The sequence below is a fragment of the Hemitrygon akajei genome, chromosome 6, assembly GCF_048418815.1.
Source record: "Hemitrygon akajei chromosome 6, sHemAka1.3, whole genome shotgun sequence".
Taxonomy (NCBI): domain Eukaryota; kingdom Metazoa; phylum Chordata; class Chondrichthyes; order Myliobatiformes; family Dasyatidae; genus Hemitrygon; species Hemitrygon akajei.
In genome coordinates this window covers 136,491,832-136,514,728 of record NC_133129.1, presented here as the reverse complement: position 1 = coordinate 136,514,728, position 22,897 = coordinate 136,491,832, and the positions used below count along the sequence as shown (strand labels likewise).

The 22,897-nt window shown below is 40.8% G+C and overlaps 1 protein-coding gene across 1 annotated transcript in view; it reads left to right on the top strand.

Annotated features, from left to right (window-relative positions):
* Window positions 1-1,434: 1,434 nt before the first annotated feature.
* The window catches only part of LOC140728763 (circularly permutated Ras protein 1), a 70,757-nt gene continuing 49,294 nt past the window's right edge, over window positions 1,435-22,897 (top strand). Inside the window, exons 1-2 of the mRNA XM_073047716.1 lie at window positions 1,435-1,565; window positions 15,821-15,920. Coding sequence (XP_072903817.1) covers window positions 15,857-15,920 — 64 coding nt within the window. The 5' untranslated portion in view covers window positions 1,435-1,565; window positions 15,821-15,856. The remainder of the gene's footprint in view (window positions 1,566-15,820; window positions 15,921-22,897) is intronic.

Here is a 22,897-nt window from a genome sequence, read left to right as displayed (position 1 = left end):
AGTAGAAGGTGAAGACAAGGGGAACCCCAGTCCCTGCTTTGGCTGGGAGGAGAGTGAGTGAGAGCATATGTGTGGGAAAAAGAGACAGAGGTGGTGCAACCAGAATAATGGAATGGAATCCAATCGAAGAGGTGTCGTCAAGGAGCAAGGCTTAGAAACATTTAGAATGGAACCACTAACTAGAATAAGCAGCAAACTTCCAATCCATAGAGAGGCCACGTGCTTTTGACAACCACAGAAGACATGGAAAGTTTCTATTTACAGCCCATTCCCGGCTAACTAAGAGATTCTGTTTGTACAAATGTCCTTAAGTCAATTTTGTCCTTAAATCAGAAAATATGCAATAAGCACTCAATATGGTAACCATAGCTCAATAGTATTGTAGTGAGTGATATCAGAAACAGAAGACTAAAATAGAGAGGCAGAGAGAGAGAGAGAGAGAGAAACACTACTCCTGCTGATCATAGCAACTAACTTGTGTATGTACGTTAGATTTTTAATAATATTATGGGAGCTGATTCAGTAACCCAGGGAGAGCCTGTATTCTGAATTAGATATTTAATGCTCAAATAGTATTTGAGAGATCAGCCTAAGCTTTACATAATATTTTTGGAGGTATCATTGAGATAATTTCTTCTATTGAACATATTAGTTAAGTAACATTATGTGCATAATTGTTGGTCTAACCAAACCACTTTAAGGAATAAGATTCAGCACATTTGTCCAAAAGCAGTTGTTTCTTGCGTCTGTTTGCTAGGATGCATCATAGCTACCTGGATGAGATGTTCATTGAAACTCCCCCTTATTTTAATTGGTTGCCAAGAAACAGCTCTCACAAGTTTGTGGGATTTCCAGGGCTGAGCTTTAATTGTTGCCAAAAGATCCGTCCTATTTTATAGAAGTAATTGAAATTTGTTGTGATTGTTTACAGCTGATTATTTTGCCGGGCCATTTCATAAAGTGGTTACATGACAGCATTATGTAGTAATATGGTTGATTCCTACCTAAATAGAGATAAAGTAGCTTGTCTAGCTCCTCATGGACATTATTAAATGCCATGAAGTTGTTCAATATTCTCTGGTTCAGTATTTTTACTTAATTTATTCTCATATCTCCCAATTCTATATCACAAGCACTGTTATAAGTAAGTTAATTATAGTAATAAACTCTGACTTAGATGGAGATGTATCTTTGTTGACATTAACATGCAAAAATAAAAGCCTGTATTTCATTCACCATATCTAAATCACCTTATTATCAATCAATTCTTAGTACATTAAACCTGATTGTTTCTCATGTAGTTTCCTGTTTACATAACTTAGTGAAACCTTGCTCTCTCTGTTTCCTGTGTAGAGCGGAACTAGCTTTTATATACATTTTTTTCTTCACTATAAATAGTTGCCGATGAAGGTTTGCAGATAGTAATGAGTGATTTCCTGTTTCATTCTCTGTACTACACCATCCAAAAGGTGATTGCGCAGCGTCCACTGGAGAGATAAGGTGCTTGTCACAACGAACATTGGATTTATCTTGTTATCCTTGGACAAACCCTTCCTTGTTTTCAGGTACAAAAGTAATTTATTTGGACTACCTTGTGCCCTTTTTGTTATTAACTTCATCCTGTTTTCAATAGTAGAAAAAACTTTATAACTTCTATTAGTGGGCATATGAAAAACTACAGACAGTGGAGTCACAAGAGACGGCAGATGCTGGAATCTGGAGCAACGCAAAAAGTGCTGGAGGAACTCAGCGGATTGACTGTCCATTTCCCTCCATAGGCGATGCCTGACGCACTGAGTTCCGTGGCACTATTTGGGTTAACTACAGATGGTGACTGTTTTGATTGTAACCAGAGTGCATGTTGTAGAGTTCAACCCTTGAATAGAAGATGTTTTAAGTTGTTTTACTTTAGAGACTGAGCTGTAAGCAGTGCCATTTGCAGTGGAGGACGCTGTATTGATAGACATGCTATAATTGGGAAGACCTGGTGTGAAGTTCTTAGGAGATGTACGTTAAGAAACATTATGTGCCTTAGGTTCATAGTGATCACTTCTCTTCAATATTTACACCAAACCCAAGAATATTTCCTCTTTTATGATGTTACAGTGTTTCTATAGAATGACTCACTTACTAACCGTTATGCCATTGGCATTTAGGGCAGCAATGCAGGTCCTCCATCTCTGGCAGTGTTCATGGCTTCCTTCATCATGTCAGTAGCTTCCTCTCAGTTTTCACTACTGTCAGTCATGCAAGTCCCAGCTGCAGGCTCGGGAATACCATCTCACTCAGATGTAGAAGGATTCTTTATTGCTTTTGCCATAACAATTTTGTTTTACCAGTCAGTGTTGTTAGGCCTGAGCTGAACCCCTGAACCTGGAGGACTGGTGGACCACTCTTAGTCTGGCCTCTACCCTTTGACCTGTTTGTCATGGGTGACCCTACCAAGAGCCGAAGCACAAAGCCCTGACCCCAGCCAAGATAGTTCACTGTGTCATTCAGGCACACAAGGCTCCAAACCCTATGACAAGGTTGCAGTTCTCATGGAGCACTGAATTTCTTAATAGAGAAGTATTTTCATTCATTTTTCTCTGCTGGCTTTGCAAACAAGACTTCTGTTTCTTTCTCAGGATCAATTCAGGATCCCTCAATTCCTGTTTCCTAAAAGTGCACCAGAGAATTAATGATTTATCAGGTCTTCTAAGAACTTTATACTGATTTCTGGTTCCTAACTGCTCGCTGTATCTACATGTTGACTTTCTGCGATTTGTACACAAGCACATCCAAATCCCTTTGAATCTCAATATTTACTCATTTCTCACTTGAACTACTTCAAGCATTATATTCCAATGTGCATTGTCCTATCTAATTTGTAATCACAGTCTACATTCCATCCTAGCAATGTATCATCAGGAAACTTGGGATTTAATACACTTGAAAAAAGTCATTCCCAATATCTTCATGCGAATCGGTGTAGTGTCCTTTACTTACACCCTGAGTTCTTGAGTATTACCTTTGTTTCTATTATGTTTTCTGTCCAATAATAAATCATCAATTCACATAAATGCATTTCTCCATCTTGTTCCAGAATTAACCATATCACCTTATAACTTATAAGGAATTCATCATATTATGAACAAAATTCCTGGAGGTTCCTTAGTTTTGAGGCTAGTTGTATCTAATTACTCAATATTAAATCTACAATGTCATATTTTTTTAACATCTTATCCATTTAAATGCCCTTCTTAATTTAAAGATTTTAGCTGTTTTAAAAACTTAATCCATCAAATAATCCATATTATTTTCAATATTGATAAGCGCATCTTTTAACTTTTTCTCAGTAAGTGATTAGATGCAGATTTTTCCAATTTGTACTGATTTATTCACAAACTACATTTGGTCATTTACACTGCAACAATTTACACTGAAGAAAAATCCCGCAATCCTGCCCTGCTCGGGAAATTTGAAACCATTTCCTGATTGGCAGATCAGGCAACATCCGTAGAAAGTCAGAGTTAATGTTTCAGGTATAAAATCGTTTCGGTTTTATTTCACATTTTCAGGGTCTACATTTTTGAGCTTATTTGGTTTTTACTTGCCGATTTTTTTTTCGTTTTATGCTCTGTCGGACGCTATTCGGTCAGTGATGTGGGAGCATTCCGTGTGTTGGTAAACCGGTTTCCCGGGTGGCAATCTCTTTTCGTAGTTCAGGGCTTCCTCGCAAATAAACTATGAATATCGGAATTAGAAAAGTAAATGGGGGTGGAAATACAGATTTTACAAATAATTGCTGATCACGGGAAGGTTCGATTAGCATTTTATAACGTTCCCAGCAGCTCCGACTGTATCTCGAAGTGGGTTAACATTTCAATTTGAATGCTGCCAGACATGCTGTGTTAATCGGTGCTGTATCAACTGGCCGCTATCATCCCAACCACAAAGTTCACAATCTCGCCACCCTCTGACCCCGCACTGAGTTTCTTGTCACGCACCTCCCGCCCCCTCTACTTGCGGAACTTCACCACTTGCGTGTCCAGATCTGAAATCCTGACGCTCTCCGATTATGGATGTGAGATCAACTACACTGCTTCCCAAATTAAACTTGCATTTTGTCTAGCTACTGAAAACAAACATTGCCGCTCTTTGGGCACGCGAACTTTTTGTGGTTAAGTGTCCATTTTGACCCCAGAATTTTATCACCAGTACATATAAGCAATGAAAAGCTTTCTGGTTGAAGCATCCGAGGCACAAAACACGAGAGGAACAACGTTCTAAAAATGTGTTTTACGCGAGTTCGTACTCAGACATTATCTCTTTCTTCAGCTCTCTGACTTGGTCTTCTTTGACCAAACTTTTCTCCAATGCTGCCAGTTGATTCTGCATCCTTTTATTCCAACACCCCATGAGACAAGTTGATTGACAGCTGTCTGTCTTTTAAAGGGTCTAGGGTTTTTATGTTTTCTTCAACACCACTGCTTTAAGATGGATGGCCTTGAGGAGATTATTGGTGTCACTGTTCACTGTGTTGGTCATTAACATTTCCCCCTCTCACCTCCCTAATTCTTCACCTACAGATAATCAAGTCAAGTTTATTGTCATTTAACTACATACATGTATATAATGTATCTAACCCTATAACCTATATAGAAATGAGACAATGTTTCTCCAAACCAAGGTGTAAAGCACAGTAGTACACATAACACAAGATAACTTAATGAAGTTAGGGATAAAATCTACAGATGAATCACACATAAATAACAAACCAAAGTTCATTAATTAAAATATTGTAAGGCATGGAACAGATTAACCAGTGACAATTCGAATATGATGCTGCAGGGAGTTCAGAAGCCTAATGGCCTGAGGGAAGAAACTGTTTCTTATCCTGACCGTGTTTTTATGCGTCGGAGTCTCCTGCCTGACGGTAGAAAGTCAAAGAGGATGCTGGATGGATGGGTGGGATCCTTAATAATACTAAAGGCCCTGAGGCTCCTGATGAATGTTCCCCGATGGACGGTAGGGAGACCCCGATGATCCTCTCAGCTGTTCTCACCATCAATGGAGAGTAAATTAAAGCTAACAAATTCCCTCTTCAAATCCACTTAGCGCATGATACCACTAGAAAACACAAGTACAATAAGTATTTTGCTCTGAAATTTGGATCCCAGTCCCCACCCTCTCATTTCACCGCACTTCACATCCCATCTCATCATCTATCTGTCCCTCAAGATAATCTTAAAGGTAAGGGCTACGTCCTGCCCCCTTATTCTTCTCTTTACTATGTGGTGGTTTCCCCCCACCCCTACTTTCTCAGTACAAATCAGGCATCGTGTGCCTCACCAAGCTGTCAGAAACATCCCCTAAGTCAGCAGGCTGTATTGCACTATCATCTACCAGTACCCCACTACAACGTTTGGATTCTAATCCATCAAAACTCAGCTGTCTCACATTTTAAAAAATCACTGGTTTCTCCCTGATACAGGTTCTCCCATCTCCTCATCCACCTATCCCCCAACTTTATCCCAGGGTAAGGTATGAGCCTTTGGGAGATTACTGGAATGGATGGGGTTGGATTTACCGGCCTTCAGGCATCTGCTGGATGGAAGGAGGGCATTTCTCCCCTCATACCCTATCTGTACCCCCCCCCACCCACCCCGAGCTGCAACAATTACAGGCTAGTTCAAGCTGAGTACCCGCAGATTCGCCCACTCACTGAGCTTGGCTGGTGTCTGCTCACTCTCCCATCACAGCTGGTTTTGTTCATTTCCAACTGATGAGCAGCTTTCAGGAGCAGAACCTCATCATAATTTGAGCACTGCCTGGATCAGGTTTCTTTCACATCTACAAGTTTTCATCCATTTCTTCCCATCAACCTCCTTTTCTAATATCCTGTAATCTTACACCTCCTCCCAGATCCTTTGATATATTGACCCTGACTACCTCTATCCACTTGTCCATTCAACCCAAGGTGGTAGCAGAGGTTTTACTTCACAAAAGCCTCCTCTCGACTCTCTGCTGTTTCCTCCCCATTCACTTGTCCCAGACTATACCGTGCATCATGGCTTGGCATTGGCTCATTAATCTTCTGCACTCAGCACCATCTGCACCAGCCACCCTGAGATATATTCTTTTCATTCATAAGATTCACTGTTAGACTGCTATCCATTGCTCCTTTAAATCTGATGCAAGCCTCCATCTGAAATTTCTCTGATCTGCTTCGGAGCAGATGATTGCCTTTGGGCTGTGAGTTCCAGGATCTCAGCTCTGTGACAATGAAGGATAGGTAACTTACTTCCCAACTGGGAGATCATATCACTTGCTGAAATTGGAGATTGTGGTGTTCCTATACTCTTTGGAGGTTGTGATCATGGATCAGGGAGATACTGTTGAAGCAACCTTCTGAAAATCCAACCTGTTCTTGAGTACGTAGTATGGCAAGAGGGAGTGAGTACATAAAGTGAAAGATGGAGTGATTATCAACAACGTTGTTTTGTCCTGGATGAACTCTAGACGTGAGTTATCCTCTTAGGACCAAATCTGAGCATCAAAATGCAGCTTATTTGAGAATAATTTATACCTCCATTGTCTTCCTAGTCACTGAACCTAGAGCAGTACAGGAACAGCCCAAGAGCCCACGATGTTTGTGCTAACCATACTTACTCACCGAAGCCTGTCACCCTACTGGGGCACAGGCCTCCAAAAGTAGCTCACCAGAGTCTTCTGTTCTGGGCCAGTCTTTCACGTTGTCCCGAGATGTCGCCCATTTCTTGGTGTATCCTTTGTCTCCCAGGGATGAGGTTTTTGAAGCTTCTGCTGGCGTTTCTGTAACTCTACTTTTTTTAAATGGATGGGGTTGCTAGCCACATGCCCAACCCTCCTCCTTTTGCAGCCGGGCTTGGGACAGATTTTCTTTCCAGTCCTGCCGAAGGGTTTCCACCTGAAATGTCGACTGTGCTTTTTACCATAGATGCAGCCTGGCCTGCTGAGTTCCGCCAGCATTTTGTGTGTGTGTGTTGCTTGGATGTTGAGCACCTGCAAATCTTCCCTTGTTTGAGACAGTCCATGTCAGAGTTGTGCTAACCATGGTGCCCATTTAAAGAACGTATCTGCCTGCACTTGTTCTATACTCCTGAATTCCATGTCTATTCACTTGTCTGTCTAAAAGCCCTTTAATGAAATATTCTCATCTGCTTCCACCACTTCGACAACAGCGACTTATCACTCTCTGCGCTTAAAAAAAAGCTTGCCACTTTAAACTTTCCCCCCTCTCCTCCAAGCTATACCCTGTGGTATCTGACATTTCCAGCCTATGAAAAAGACTCTGATTAGTTACCTTGTCTAGACCTCTCATCGTTTTATGAACTGTCAGCCTTAAAGCTCCAAGGAAAACAACCCAAATGTATCCAATCATTCCTTATTGCTAAAGCTCTCTATCAAGTCAGGTTCACTTTTGTCATAGGCATACAGGGTATACATGCATTGAAAAATTAGTTTTCTTCAGGAGAAGGTCAGTTTAAGACGAGGACAAACATACATCAACATAAATCCACTTAAGTTATACATAATTTACATATATAAACATAACAGCACTAGTGCAAAACAAAGAGGTAGTGTTGAGGTGTTTCAGGTCGGTTCAAGAACCTGATGGCAGTGAAAGTGAAGTTGTAGTTGAACCTTGATGTGTGGCTCCCCTACCTCCTGCCCGATCGCAGCATCAACAAGAGGACATGGGTGGGGTCCTGCCTTCCTGAGACGTCACCTCAAAGGTAGGGCAAGTTGTACACTTGATGGAATTGGCAGGGTCCACCACTTACTTTCCTGTGCATTGAAATTTCCATACCAGACCATAATGCAACCAGCCAGAGGGGGTTTTTCCCACCATACATCTGTAGAAATTTGTCAGTCTTTGAATACATGCCAAACCTCCTTCAGCTTCTAAATAGATAGAAATACTAGTGTGCATTCTTCATGATTGTATCAATACGTTGGACCCAGGATAGGCCCTCCAAGAAGTTTACACACAGGAACTTGAAGCTGCAGACCTTTCAGTGAGGATGGGTACATGTTCCCCTTTCCCTTCCTAAAGTCCACAGTCATTTTCTTGGGATAGCTCTCCCTATTTCCAGACATCGTCCTAGTAAACCTCTTCTCTATTCTCTCCAAAAACCTCACATCCTTTCTGTATTGCGATAGCCAGAACTGCATACAAAACTGCAAATGTAGTCTTACCAACATTTTATACAGCGGCAGTATGACTTCCTGACATTTCTACTCAAGGCCCTTATCAATGAAGGCAAGTGTGCCATATGGCTTTGTTACCATCCTATCCATTTTGTTGCCACTTTCAGGCAACCATGGACTTGCATTCAAAGATTGCTCTGCACATCACTGCACTGGAGGGTTGTGTATTTTACTGTATATACATGAGGTCCTAAAATACAACACCTCACACGTCTCCATATTAAACTCCATCTGCCATATTTCTGCCCATGTTTCCAGTTTGTTCAGATGGGAGTAGATCCTAACCCCAAGAATCTTCAATGAAGTCTCTAGCCTATATGCCCTTCTTAAGCAGAGAACATTATTACTTTTTCTCCAATCCTATGGGGCATTGCCTGTGTCTAAAGAGAATACAAGGATCTCTGTTGAGGCCCCAGTGATTTCTCTCACCTCTCTCATCATCATTTGAGATCCCATCAGACACTGGAGATTTATCTGTCTTAAGGCTGAAGGAAGGTACATTAGATAAGAGATGGTTGTCTAACTTTCACGTACAAGACATACCCAAGGCAAATTTCTACATTGTCAGGAGAGTGAAATAGAGTACAGGAGTTCGTGCTTCTGTTTCATAGCTCCAAGGATGTGGATTCAATTCTGAAGTCAAGTTTTCTCTGTGCATGTTCTCTCTGTGACCAGCGGGTTTCCTCCCACATCGCAAAGACATAACAGCAAGTTAGGTGGCTTTTGTATATTACCCCTTGGTGTAAGTTAATGGCAAAAAGAACCAAAAAAGGAATTGGTGAGCACATGTGAGAGAAAGTAATGGGCCTGTGAAGTGCTACTGGCACCTTTCAGTGCTGTGATCGACTCAAGAATGTTGTGAATGGGGATGAAACAGAAAATTCTGGAAATACTCAAGAAGTCAGGCAGCATCTGGGTAAAGAGAAACCCAATTCAGTACTTCATCAGAACCCTGCCAGCACCCAGCAGAGAAATCCCATCAGACCTTTCCTCGGTCCCTTGCTTCCCTGTACCTCTGCCATTTATTCTCACTCACGCGTGCCCAGAAAAACATAAGGTAGATGTGAGTTTTGTATCTGCAGCAGAAAATGCTTATGTCCTCGGCACTACACCTGGATATCACTGGGAACTTCAAAGTGTCCTGTTGCCAGAGAGTTCAGCTGGTTCTCATGGAGTACGTCATCAGATTGGCTGAACGTAGTGCTGCTGGCCTTGTGCCTTGATGGGATTAGACCTTTGTGTGTAACACCAGAACATACAAGAGATCTCCACGATCTCTCTGCATTGTGCTCATCTCCAAGGCAACTTTTTTTATGTGGCTGTTCTTTGGCTTGAAAGTCTGTAAGCTATGAGGCAGCTGTGAGCTCTACATGTAGATCTCAGCAGGAACCTTACAGCTACTGATTTTGTGTTAACTTCTGTGTGCAAACTGATTTGCAATGTTTTCAAAAGAATTTTGGTCAATGTCACAAATTTTCCCTATACATTTGTCTGGGAGCTATTACTATGCACAGTGCATGTTAAACTCAGAGCAGGTAATCCAGTTTCTTTTTTTTAAATTTTATTAGTTTTTTTTATTAGTTTTTCAAAACATTTTACAAATTAAAAACCCCAAATCCCAATGAGGAACATTAATACAGTGCAAAATTAAGCATACAATAACAATATGCTACAAAGGAAGAGAATTAACAAAAAAAGCACCTAAATTAAAGACAAGTAAGCTTAGTGTCCTCCCCAAGCCCCACAACACAAGAAAAAACAACAACTCCAGACCAACCACAACACAATATAGAGAGTATAAGTCACAACAGTCAAACTCCCAGACTGTGAATACACTCAGCAACAGAGGATAATAATGCCTACTACCAGAAAAAAAAGGGAGCTGAAAGCAAGGGACCGAAAAGAAGAAGAAAAAAAAACCCTAGTCAAGAGGAAGGTTATGAAAGTACTCGATAAAAGGTCCCCAGATCTTATGGAACTTTAAATCCGAATTGAGAACTGAATAATGAATTTTTTCGAGGTCCAAGCAGGCCATAATGTCGTTAAGCCATTGCACATGAGTGGGCGGGGCAACATCTCTCCATCTAAGGAGGATCAAGCGTCTAGCCAGGAGAGAGGCAAAGGATAATATTCGGCATTTGGTCGGACCCAGACATAAATCTGTCTCGCCCCAAAAACCAAACAGAGCAATTAAGGGGTTTGGTTCTAGGCGCTGATTCAGAATACACGATAACGTAGTGAAGACATCTTTCCAGAATTTCTCCAAGCTAGGACAGAACCAGTACATATGGATGAGAGAGGCCACGCCCCTCTTGCATTTATCACAGAGCGGACTAATGCCAGGGTAGAATCGAGATAGTGTAGATTTAGACATATGGGCTCTATGAACAATCTTAAACTGTAAAAGGCAATGGCGAGCACAAAGAGAGGTTGAGTTAACCGATTTGAGAACTGAGTCCCAGCTCTCCTCGGATAAGGAGATATTTAAATCCTGCTCCCAGGCCATTTTAATTTTATCCACAGGGGCCCGTCATAAGGCTGCTAGTTTATCTCGGATAATTGATATTAAACCTTTACCTAGTGGTTTGATGGAAAGAAATAGGTCCATAGCATTTTTCGCAGGCATTTCAGTAAAGTTAGGAATTAAAGGAGCAATAAAGTGTCGGATTTGGAGATATCTGAAAAAATGAGCGTTAGGCAGATTGAACTTAACAGAGAGCTGCTGAAAAGAGGCGAAGCGATTATCAATGAAAAGATCTTCAAAATGTCTAATGCCCTTCCTATACCAAACATGGAATGCTGAATCGTACATAGTAGGTAAAAAAAAGGTGATTATGTGCGACAGGGCTGGAAACGGAAAACCCCTGGAAGCCATAGCATTTCCTGAACTGAGCCCATATACGCAAAGTGTGTCTAACGAGAAGATTAGCTATTGATCTTGGCAGACTACTAGGGAGTGCAGAGCCAAGAAATGCAGAGATAGATAATTCTTTAGTGGAGCTCAACTCCATTGCCACCCAGTTAGGGCACTCGGGTTGGCCGTGAAAGAAAGACCAAAAGGTAGCACAATGTATATTAGCTGTGTCTTTTTACTCGAGTTTATAAATTTCTCCAACCATTGTGGTGAGATTTGATATCATGCCTGTGGTCAATGAATCAAGGCATATCAGTTGTATTCCAGGAATATGACATATGTGTGACTATACTCGTATAAAGCACATCCTGATATTTTCTGTGCTGAATGTTTCTGTACGGCACACTTTCAGGCCCAGGTTCCAGACTTCCACCTCCCTCTGAGTGAAATTTATTTTGCTAGCTTACTGTCATTCTCCTAAAATTATCTGAAATCCATGCCCCCGGTTACTGACATCTCTAATGATAATGGAGCTTTAATTTCTTCATGGCAGCTTCTAAATTTATACTCCACAGCTACTCCTCCCCTACTGTTGCAAGGAATCTAAGCAGTCCTCAAAATTAAAAGCTTTTGGCCTTAGCAGAATTCTCATAAATCTCTTTCATACTTATTCTATTGGAATTGTGCCCTGCAATTTTTCATCATGTCTTTAATTCTCCCTCTGTTCATAATGCAGGTTACGATTTGCCCAGTTCAATTTGGTGCTCTTTCTTTGGTTTATATCTCAATGTCACATTTAATTGGTGACATCATTTGTCCACTATTGACAATAATCCCATCTTTCCTTTGGCTTTCACTGTCTTTCTGTAGGTTCAGACTTTGTAGACTTGTTTTAAACAATATCTTCATAGATAACATACATCAGCAAAACTGGCCCAACACAAATTCTTTATTAGGGCAGATAGGCTTTTTTTTCTAAAAGATGAGGCAAGATCGGTGAAAATACAGATGAGCACTGTGAGGATCCTCAGGAGCCTGTACATACCAGCTACAGACTACAGTCCTTCCAGTTGCTGATACCTTACCCACATTCAGAAGCCTGAGTATGGTCAATATTCAAAGGTTCTTCATCAGTGATCATATTAAAAAGCACTTTGTGGTATCCCTTTGTTGAAAAGATGCTTTATTTCTACACTGGCAGTTTTATGCACTTATCGTCCAATGTTCAACATCTGTCATTCAACAAAAATTTGCCTGATATTCTTAACAACCTCCCAACAAACTGAGAGCTTTTTGAATAAATAATTGTCCTTCAGGAAAATATGACCAATTACCCCCAAACTTTCAATGGGGAAAGATTAAAATAGATTGGGAAATTGTAAATGCAAGTGATTCTGCAGATGTTGTAAGTCCAGAGAAACACACACAAAATGCTGGAGGAACTCAGTAGGTCAGGCAGCATCTATAGAAGTGAATAAACAGCCGATGTTTCAGGGTGGAACCCTTCATTGGGACTGGAAAGGAAGGGGGAAGAAGCCGGAATAAGAAGTGGGATGGAGGGGAAAGAGTTCAAGCTAGAAAGTGATAGGTGAAGTCAGGTAGATGCGGAGTGGGGTTGAAGTAAGAAGTTGGAGTGTGATAGATGTAAAGCGCTGGAGAAAAGGAATCTGATAAGAGAGGAAAGTGGACGATGCGAGAAAGGGAAGGAGGAGGGGCACAAGAGGGAGGTGATGAAAAGAGAAGAGGTAAGAGGGGTGGGACAGAGTGGGGAATTGAAGAAGAGGGAAGGGGGAGAGGGAATAATTGTCGGAAGTTGGAGAAATTAATGCTTATGTCATTAGTTTGGAATCTACCCAGATGCACTAGGAAATTCTGCTTTTTGCAGCTAGAGCGAAGATGCTCGACAAAGCAGACCCCCAATCTACATTAGGTCTCACCTGTGTAGAAGAGACTGCATCAGGAGCACTGGATATAGTAGACAACCCCAACAGAATTGCAGGTGAGGTTTGTCTCACCTGGAAGGACTGCTTGGGGCACTGAATGGAGGTGAGGAAGAAGGTGAATGAACAGGTGTAGCACTTTGCTTTCAGAGATAAGTGCCAAGAGGGAGATTCATGGGGAGAGACGGATGGACAAGAGAATCACGGACTGAACGATCCTGCAGAAAGTGGAAAGAAGGGAGAGGTAAATGTGTGTTTGGTAATAGGATCCAGCTGCAGATGGCAAAAGATGTAGCAGATAATGTGTTGGATGTGGAAGGCCATGGGGTGATGGGCGAGGACACAAGGAATTCTATCCCTGTTAAGGTAGCAGGGAGATAGAGTGAGGGAGATGTTGGGGAAATGGAGGAGATACAGGTGAGGCACAGGTGAGATACAGCATCAATGATGCAGGAAGGGAAACCCCATTCTCTGAAGAAGGAGTACATCTCTAATGTGCTAGAAAGGATTGCCTCTCCTGCGAACAGATGCAGCGGAGATGAAGGAACTGAGAAAAGGGATTGGCATTTTTACCGGAGACAGGGTGGGAAGAGATCTGGTCAAGATAGCCATGGGAGTCGGTAGGTTTATAAAACTTATCAAAAGTCAGTTGACAATAGAGTTGAGGTCCATTTTACTTTCTCTTATTTTTCTATTTTATCCTGCTTGGTTCAGTCCTTCCCGAGCTACATCCGTGATACTTCAGATGCTCTTGATCTCCTCACCAACCTTCAGTTTCCTGGTCCTGATCACCTCATTTTCACCATGGATGTCCAGTCCTTGTACACTTCTATCGCCCATCAAGAAAGCCTTAAAACTCACCGCTTCTTTTTCAACAACAGACTCGACCACTTCCCCTCCACCACCACACTCCTCCGTCTGGTGGAACTGGTCCTCACACTCAACAGATTCTCTTTTGGATCCTCCCACTATCTCCAAACACAAAGTGTAGCCATGAGTACCCACATGGGCCCCAGCTTTGCCTGCCTTTGTGTTGGCTACATGCAATGGCCCATGTTTCAAGCCTTCCCTGCTAATGCTTCCCAACTCCTTCTGTGTTACATTGAATACTGCATTGGTGCTGTTTCTCGCGCCCCTGCTGAGCTTGTCAGTTTCATCAACTTTGCCTCCAACTTCCAGCCTCCCCTTAAATTCACGTGGTCCATTTCTGACTCCTCTCTCCCTGCATTCGATCTCTTTGTCTCCAACTCTGGATACAAACTGTCAACTGATATCTTTTATAAACCTACCAACTCCTTGAAAATAGCAGCACAGGTTGATAGAGTGGTGAAGAAGGCTTTCATAGTTCAGCACATTGAATAGAAAAGTTGGAACATTATAATGGAACTTTATAAAACACTGGAATATTGTGTACAGTTCTGGTTGCCACACTGAAGGAAGAATGTGTTTGTGCTGGAGAGAGAACAGTGGAAATTCACCAGGAATTTCAGCCAATCCACCTAGATTGGAGGACTTTATGGAGCGAGATTGGATTGGCTGGGCTTGCTTCCCGTGGAGTGAATGAGACTGGGGGATGATCTGAGAGAGGTATAAACATTATAAAAGCATGGATAGGGTAGATGGACAGAATCTCTTTCTTGTGAAATAGGTATCAAAAATAAAAAGGTGTGAACTTAAAGTGAAAGGAAAGAACTTTGAAGGAGATTTGAGGAGAAAGGTATTTTTTGAACACACAGAATGGTTGAAATTTGGAATGCACAGCCAGTTGAGGTGGTGAAGTCAGATATGATGACTACATTTCAACAGCTTGTCTACACTTAAGCAGACAAGCATAGGAAGATATATATCTAATGTGAGTAAATAGTGTATGTGTAGATAGGCAAAAAGATTGGCATGGATACACAAGAAGAAGTATCCATTTCTTTGTTGTCCAACTCCATGACTAATTAACAAAATAGGTCTTAAGGTAATTTAAGAAGTATTTCTAGTTCTGAAGGACTGCAGAATTCTATAGAGGGTGGTTGTAAAAACGCCGTTGGTCTATGTTGGGGATGGTTAATGGTGCATGACTTTTAGAGCTCACTGTTCCAGAACATGAGTGCTGCCAATGTTTGCATGACACGATAGATTTGTTTCTAAATGACAAAAGGGAATTTGTTAAGAAAAATACCAAAATGCTCAATCCCTTCTTCATCCAGATGTGCATCCAACTGTCTCTTCTGTCCATTGTCAGCGTAGTCATGGAGTTGTACAACAAAGAAATGGACAATTCAGCTCACAGATCCATGCCAATCTGTTTGCCCATCTACACATAGTCTACTTGCTCACGTTAGGTCTGTATCCTCCTCATTTCATGAGTCCTGATGAAAGGTCTTGACCTAAGACATCAACAGTTCATTCCTCTTCATAGATGTTGCCTGGACTGCTGAGTTCTTCCAGAACTTTTTACATGTTACTCTGTTCATTTCAATAGCTTTTCTAGATAGCACTTTTGTGAAGTCTAACTGTTCATTGAATAAACTGTTTCATTTAATTTCCTAATGACTCCTAGTTTTCCGGAATGTCCTTGACACATAGTCAACATTCACTTTTCTGTATTAAATTTTTCCCAATTCTCTTCATAATTTTTAAATTCACTTAGATTACCTTTCAGTGGTTTCCTTTCAAAAGGAAACAATCTCTAACATATCCATTTAGTAAGCTGATATTCACCATATTTGAGTATATATAGTTAGTAGTCAAGTCACTTCAGAGGAGTAATTCTGATGTTCATTTTCTTTTCTTTCTTTAGATCACTTTAGTATCAACTGAATGTCCGGCTAAAGTCATGGAATTTGCATGTAGTCACATTGTATACAATTCTCAAAGCATAACCAGAAAAAGAGAAAATGGTAAGTGCAGACTAATTGATCACCTAAGGATATTTATTCTAGTCTCTTAATATCTCTGTAGATGAATAAGCTCACATATGATATTAAGACATGTAGAGAAGGTGCCTAAGCTTGATCCATTGTGAGGAGAAGGTAGATAATATCCATTTGTAGGTTCCTGAAATTAATTTGGCATCCTGGGCAGACAGGTAATGAATACTCAGTGATTCGACTTATTGCTTGTCTATTCCATTTTCTTATCAGTAACTCACAACTCTGGAGATTATTGGTTTGTCTTTTTGTCTTCTGCTTAAGCAGGTCCTTAGGGTTTTGGATGACTTGAGTTCACTCCAGTTCTGTGGGTTCAGAGATGAATGATGAGGCCAATGAGAAACCAGAGCCTCTGCCACAGGGCAGTTGATGTTTGTCAGGGCAATTGGGTGGGAAGTTTGGGAGATGATGTGCTGTTCCATTATAAACACTAGGCTTCTGTATGCTCAACATAAACTGGCTTGTGTTTCAAGGTTAATTGTTTGCTCCTCTATTCTGTCCAGCTAAAGGATGATGAGATTGTCATGTTATTTTTGAGGATATCTTGACAGAGTCTTTGAGTTGTTTCATTTGTCCATCTGGCAATCCCTTGCTGTAATGGAGTTCAGTGCAGAGTTCATGTTGGCTACTGCACATTTTAAAGCTATGAACTGTTTTCCGCTGCCATAGAATCATAGAACACTGCAGCACAAAACAGGCCCTTTGGCCCATCTAGTCTGTGCCAAACCAATGATCTCCCTAGGTCATCAACCTGCACCTGGACCATAGCTCTCTATAATCCTCCCATCCATGTACCTATCCAAATTTCTCGTAAATGTTGAAATTGACCCTGCATCCACCACTTGCTCATTCCATACTTTCACCACCCTCTGAGTGAAGGAGTCCCCCTCATTTTCCCTTTAAGCATTTCATCTTTCACTCTTAATCCATGACCTCTAGTTGTAGTCTCACCTACCTTCAGTGGAAAAAGCCTGCTTGCATTTACCCTATCTTCCCCCTTCATAATTTTGTATTCCTCTATCAAATCTCCCCTCAGCCTTCTGTGCTCTAGGGAATAAAGTCCTAACCCATTCAACCTTTCCCTATAACTCAGGTCCTCAAGTCCTGGCAACATCCTTGTAAATTTGTTCTGCACTCTTTCAAACTTATTTATGTAATACGTTCACAGAGGTCACAGGTCACCCTGTGATCTCCACCTCTGAGGTCAACTTCAGCCTGTCTTTCAAGAGGGTGAACCCTTGCAAGGTGGAAAGGCCCAGTGGAGTACCTGGTAAGGCTTTGGAAACCTGTGCTAATCAACTGGTGGGGGTATTCAAAGATGTCTTAAATCTCTCATTGCTTCAGTTGGAAGTTCCCACATTCTTCAAAAGGGCACCAATTATACCAGAGCCCATGAGGGGCTGATGATTCAACCATTGTTGGCACAGTTTGAGATGGTGATGAAACTGCATACAGGAATGAGGTATATCAATTATTTGAGTGGCGTCACAGCAACAACCTTGCACTCAATGTCACCAAGACCAAAGAGCTGATTGTGGACTTCAGAAAGGGTAAGCTGAGGGAACACAAACCAATCCTCATAGAGCGATCAGAAGTGGAGAGAGTGAGCAATTTCAAGTTCCTGGGTGTCAATATCTCTGAGGACCTAAACTGAATGCAACATATTAATGCATCTAAAAAGAAGGCAAACAGAGGCTATATTTCATTCAGAGTTTGAGGAGATTGGTTGAACTAAAACACTCAAAAACCTCTACAGATGAACCGGAGAGCATTCTGACAGGCTATATCACTGTCTGGTAATGGGGGGTGGTGGGGGGGAGGGCTGCTGCACAAGATCAAAGTAAGTTGCAGAAACTTGTAAAATTAATCAGCTCCATCATGGGTACTAGCCTCCGTAGTATCCAAGACGTCTTCAAGGAGCGGTGCCTGGGGTGTCCATCATTAAGGATCCCTACCACCCAGGACAAGCCCTCTTCTCATGTCAGATGTACAGATGCCTGAAGGCACAAACTCAGGGATTCAGGAACAGCTTCTTCCACCCTGCTATCCGATTTCTGAATGAACATTGAACCCATGAATGCTACCTCACTACTTTATTTATTATTTTATTTTTTTTCTACTTTTTGCACTACTTATTTAACTATTCAATAGACATATTATACTTACTGTAATTCAATATTTTTCTCTATATTTATTTATCATGTTTTCATTGTACTCCTGCCATAAAGTTAATGAATTTCACGGCGTATGCCAATGACATTAAACCTGATTCTGATTCTGATCTTCCCTGTAGGTAGGTGACCAAAACTGGACGCAACACTCCAAATCAATCCTCACCAACATCTTATACAACTTCGATATATAACATTTCAACTCCTGTACTCAATACATTGATTTATGAAGGCTAATGTGCCAAAAGCTTTCTTTATGACCCTATTTACCTGTGATGCCACTTTCAAGGAATTATAGATCTGTATTCTCAGATCCCTCTCTTCCACTGCACTCCTCAGTGTCTTACCACTCACCCTGTTAGACCTCCCCTGGTTGGTCCTCCCGTACTTGTCTACATTGAATCCATCCATTTTTCAGCCCATTTCACCAGCAGCTCCAAATCCTGCTGCAAGCTTAGATAGTCGTCCTCACTGTCCAAAGACAAGTGGGCTTCAGCTGCATTGTGAGAGCTCAGTTTGTTTCCAGCTTTGACCTTATCAGTACGTTAGAAGGTCATTATTTTCTGATGTCCTGTAAGGTGGGTTAGGTCTTTTTTGGGGAACAGGTCAAGTTTTCTCATCTGCTCTACTACTTTGAAAGAGGAAAATAAAATTACAGCATAAGTGTTTGTTTGGAGAGTAATGTTGGTGAAATTATTACACATTTGGAAGCTGAAGGCCATTGGTGCTGTGGAAAAGTTCTTATATTTTTATTCCAGCTCACTGAAGGTAAATTTCATCGACGACTGCTTTTTTTGAGAGACACATTACAAGATAGGAATGGTCCACATTTTTAGTGTTCTCATTGTGGACATCTATTGGTAGTAAATGCTACTCTGCAATAGGGTGGGGGTTGATAGCATAGCTTTATTTTGAAATATTTAGTATAAGGCCCATTCTTTTGTATGCTTCAGTGAATAAGCATCAATAATGATCTGGAACTCAGCCTTAACTTCTGCAAAACATCATCTGTATGCTTCAGCTTAGTTTCTGGGGGTGGAGTAACACTGGTTATGCAGAGGGGTTAAACAGTTTCCTATTTTTAATGTAGATGAGCTTCACTCCAATGAGAATATTCTTGGAGGTGAGGTCAGGGCGTGATTGGGTCTGCTATAGACCAACTGATTGAAATTACAGCTTGCATGCCGTCATGTAGCAGATCTAACACGGAGACCAACAGTTGCAGGTAACAAGGTTTGAGCACGGTACTCCAACAGAGGCAAAGGCTTTTCTGAGGACAAGAAAGCATTTGTATTGGCTGGCATTGCTCCCTATGTTTCTTTTGAAACTGGCGCATGATAATAGATCCTGAGATACTCCCCACGTGGATGGATATAATCCACACTATGAATAAGGGAGCAGGCATCAAAATCCAAAGTTCAAAATAAATTTATTGTCAAAGTACACATATTTTACTGTGTATTACTTGGGATTCATTTTCTTGCAGCCATTTTCAGGGAAAAAGTAACTACAATAGAACCTTCTAAAAACCGTACATGAAGAAAGACTGACAAACATCGATGTGCACAAGAAGACCAACTGTGCAGATAAAAATAATACTGAGAGTGTGAGTATTATCTCCTTAATTCAATTCTTCACCATCCAATCAATGACAGAGGAAATATTTAACTAAGAACTGGCTAAGCAAAACACTAACTTCAAAACACTGGAAACATAAGGAGTTCTTGAATGGTCAGAGAATCAGTTCAGGGTGATGGTAAATGAAGATATCAGTTTTGGTTCGGGAGCTGATGGTTGAAGGGTAACAACTGTTCATGAACCTGGTGGTATGGGAGCTACGAGCCCTGTACCTCCTTCCTGATGGTGGTAGCGAGAAGAGGAGAGGGCCTGGAGGTTTTCCGATAGTGATCAAATTGTCCGTTGGAGAGAGGCTGCTGAAGAGGACACTGGCAATGTCTTTTCCTTGAGCATTTCGCAAGGAGAACCACTATCAGGTTTCTCTTCTTTTATACTACAGTATAAAACTTTCAAAGAAATCACAGTGACACAATAGCTGTGGATTGTGCAATTTTTCATGTTTTGTTAATTCCAATTAATGCAATGATTAGAATGTAACAATATGTGAAGATAAGGCTCATGTTCAGTGAACTATTGTGCTTTCAGTGAATCTGAAGACCCAGAGCAAGTGTGAGTATTCAGTGTAAATTATCAATGTAGAGTAGTACTTTCATTACCAGACACCTGAGATTGAGTAGAAATTCTATAGATTTTAAAGTTATGAATTTTTCTCCCCTTCTGAAAAAGAGCCTGAAAGTGGCTTCAACCACATTTGCGAAAGTTTCTATTTTTGACTGCATCAATCTGTAGAAAGTAGTGTCTACAACATTAGATGGTGATAAAGTTTAAAATGGGCCGAGTCTCTGTAGGCAGCACACCAGTGTTTCTCATCTACTCCTGCACTTTGACAGGGCCAAGAAGATTAGAGTGCAAAATTATTTTGGTGAGATGGGGTGTGGGGGTACGTAGATATTGACGCAAGGTTTAATGTGTTTAACAACCTGAGGGCCACCAATGCTAGGGAAAGAATTTCTGTTTCTTTTTCTCTATACTCAATGTAGTACCGCGGGTCACAAATAGAGCAGTGCAGGAAAGCATGCCGGAGCAGTTGGATTTTCTGTTAAAAGATAAAATGAAATTCTGTTTCTCTCTCCACAAGTATTGCCTGACTTGTGGAATGTTTCCAGTGTTTTGAAGTTAGTGTTTTGCTTAGCCAGTTCTTAGTTAAATATTTCCTCTGTCATTGATTGGATGGTGAAGAATTGAATTAAGGAGATAAATCTTACCAGCTGACTTTTCTCATTCTGGCTTTGTGTTTTAATGAAATTTATTCTCCAGAAACTATGCACCTTACTCCACACGGCAGTAAAACATGAAGCTTGAACAAGCCACTTTATGTGTTTTCAAAGGTTCATTTATTATCAAAGTATACAACTCTGAGATTCTTCTTCTCCAGATAGCCATGAGACCAAGAACAGCAACACAATCATCAGCCCCCAACCACCACCCCGCAAGGGGAACAAGAACATTGCTCCCCAAATACCCCTCTCCTCGAACAAAATGCAAAAAGAACATCTCCCCGCACAAAGAAACTAACCAAAAAAGAATATTGATCCCGAAATCCTCCCCCACACAAAATAACTGAGAAATAACAGGCAAAAACACTGAATATAAAAACAATGAGATCTAACCATGGAAGTGAAGGCTGAAGACCGATGATGCTATTTCAATAGTTTAACTTAAATTGTTAACTTAAATTCTTACTTTATTGTACTTATTTCTTGCTACTCTTATTTCCATAAATTGTGTGATACTATATATCTTATCAAGGATTTTAATACTCTGTTTTTTTTGTACTCAACTCACTTTCAGGTTGAGTATTTTGAAATCAGCCATACCAATTTCCTTTATCAGCAAACATTAGATCTTTGAGATCACTCTTTGACTCCATCCTGCAAAGAATGGAATTTTAGCTTCAATGGACAAGGATCTCTAATCTCCTTGTCACTATCTCATCAGAGACTAAACTGTCCAACAGTCATGGTAAAGATTCATTCCTGGAGAATAACGTTGGAGGCCTTTCTGGAGTCATTAATTAGCAGATAAAGAAGGAAGAAAATTTCATGAAAGAAAAAGTTCAGTTGGAAAATGTAGGAACCCCTATTACAAGTGGAACTTCCACCCATTATTGCTAGAGTCATTACCAGAGTTAGCATTTCTCTTGTGGTTAAATACGTTCAAAGAATTTTGATAAAATATTCTGAGGTTGCATGAGCAGGTGTGATACAAAGACTTCCTGTTTTACCCCACGCTCACAATATACAAACCAGTCAAAGGAAGTATGATTTCTGTCACTGCCTTTAGGGCTCAATAATATCAGGCTTGATTTTGCTGCTGTAAGCAACTGTAGAAAGTTAGTGACATGTCCTGTACTGCAACTATCTATCTATCTATCTATCTAACTTGTTGAAATGTTGAAGTCATTGTCAGTTGTAAAACTAATGCAATCCTTTCCTAGGATCCTTAAGTAAGGACAGCAGTATGTCATGAACAATTTGTAGATATATGGACTTTCATGTAGTCAAGAGGAACAGCATGGATAACGCAAAGTTCAAAGTTGAAAGTACACTTATTATCAAAGTATATTTATGTCACCATATACAACTCTGAGATTCATTTTCTTGTGACAATACTCAATAAATCTATAGAATAATACCCATAATATAATCACTGAAAGACCACCCAACTTGGATGTTCAACCAGGGTACTAAAGACAACAAGCTGTGCAAATCCAAAAAGAAAGAAATATAGTAATAATTGATAAAAAAGCAATAAATGTTGAGAACATGAGATGAAGAATCCTTAAAGTGAGTCCTTTAGTTGTGGGAACATTTCAATGATGTTGAGTGAAGTTGAGTGAAGTTATCCCCTTTTATTCAAAAGCATGATGGTTGAGGGGTGGTAACTGTTCCTGAACCTGGTGGAGGCTCCTGTACCTTCTTCCATCTTCTGTACCATCAGGGTGTCCTTGATGATGGATGCTGCTTTCCTATGACAATGTTTCATGTAGATGTGCACAATGGTGGGGAGGGCTTTACCCACGATGAACTGGGCTGGATCAACTACTTTCTGTAGGATTTGTCATTCAAGGGCATTGGTGTTGTGACAGAGGGTCTGCCATAGTATTCTTGGATCTGGGTCAGTAGGAGATGGTGGAGC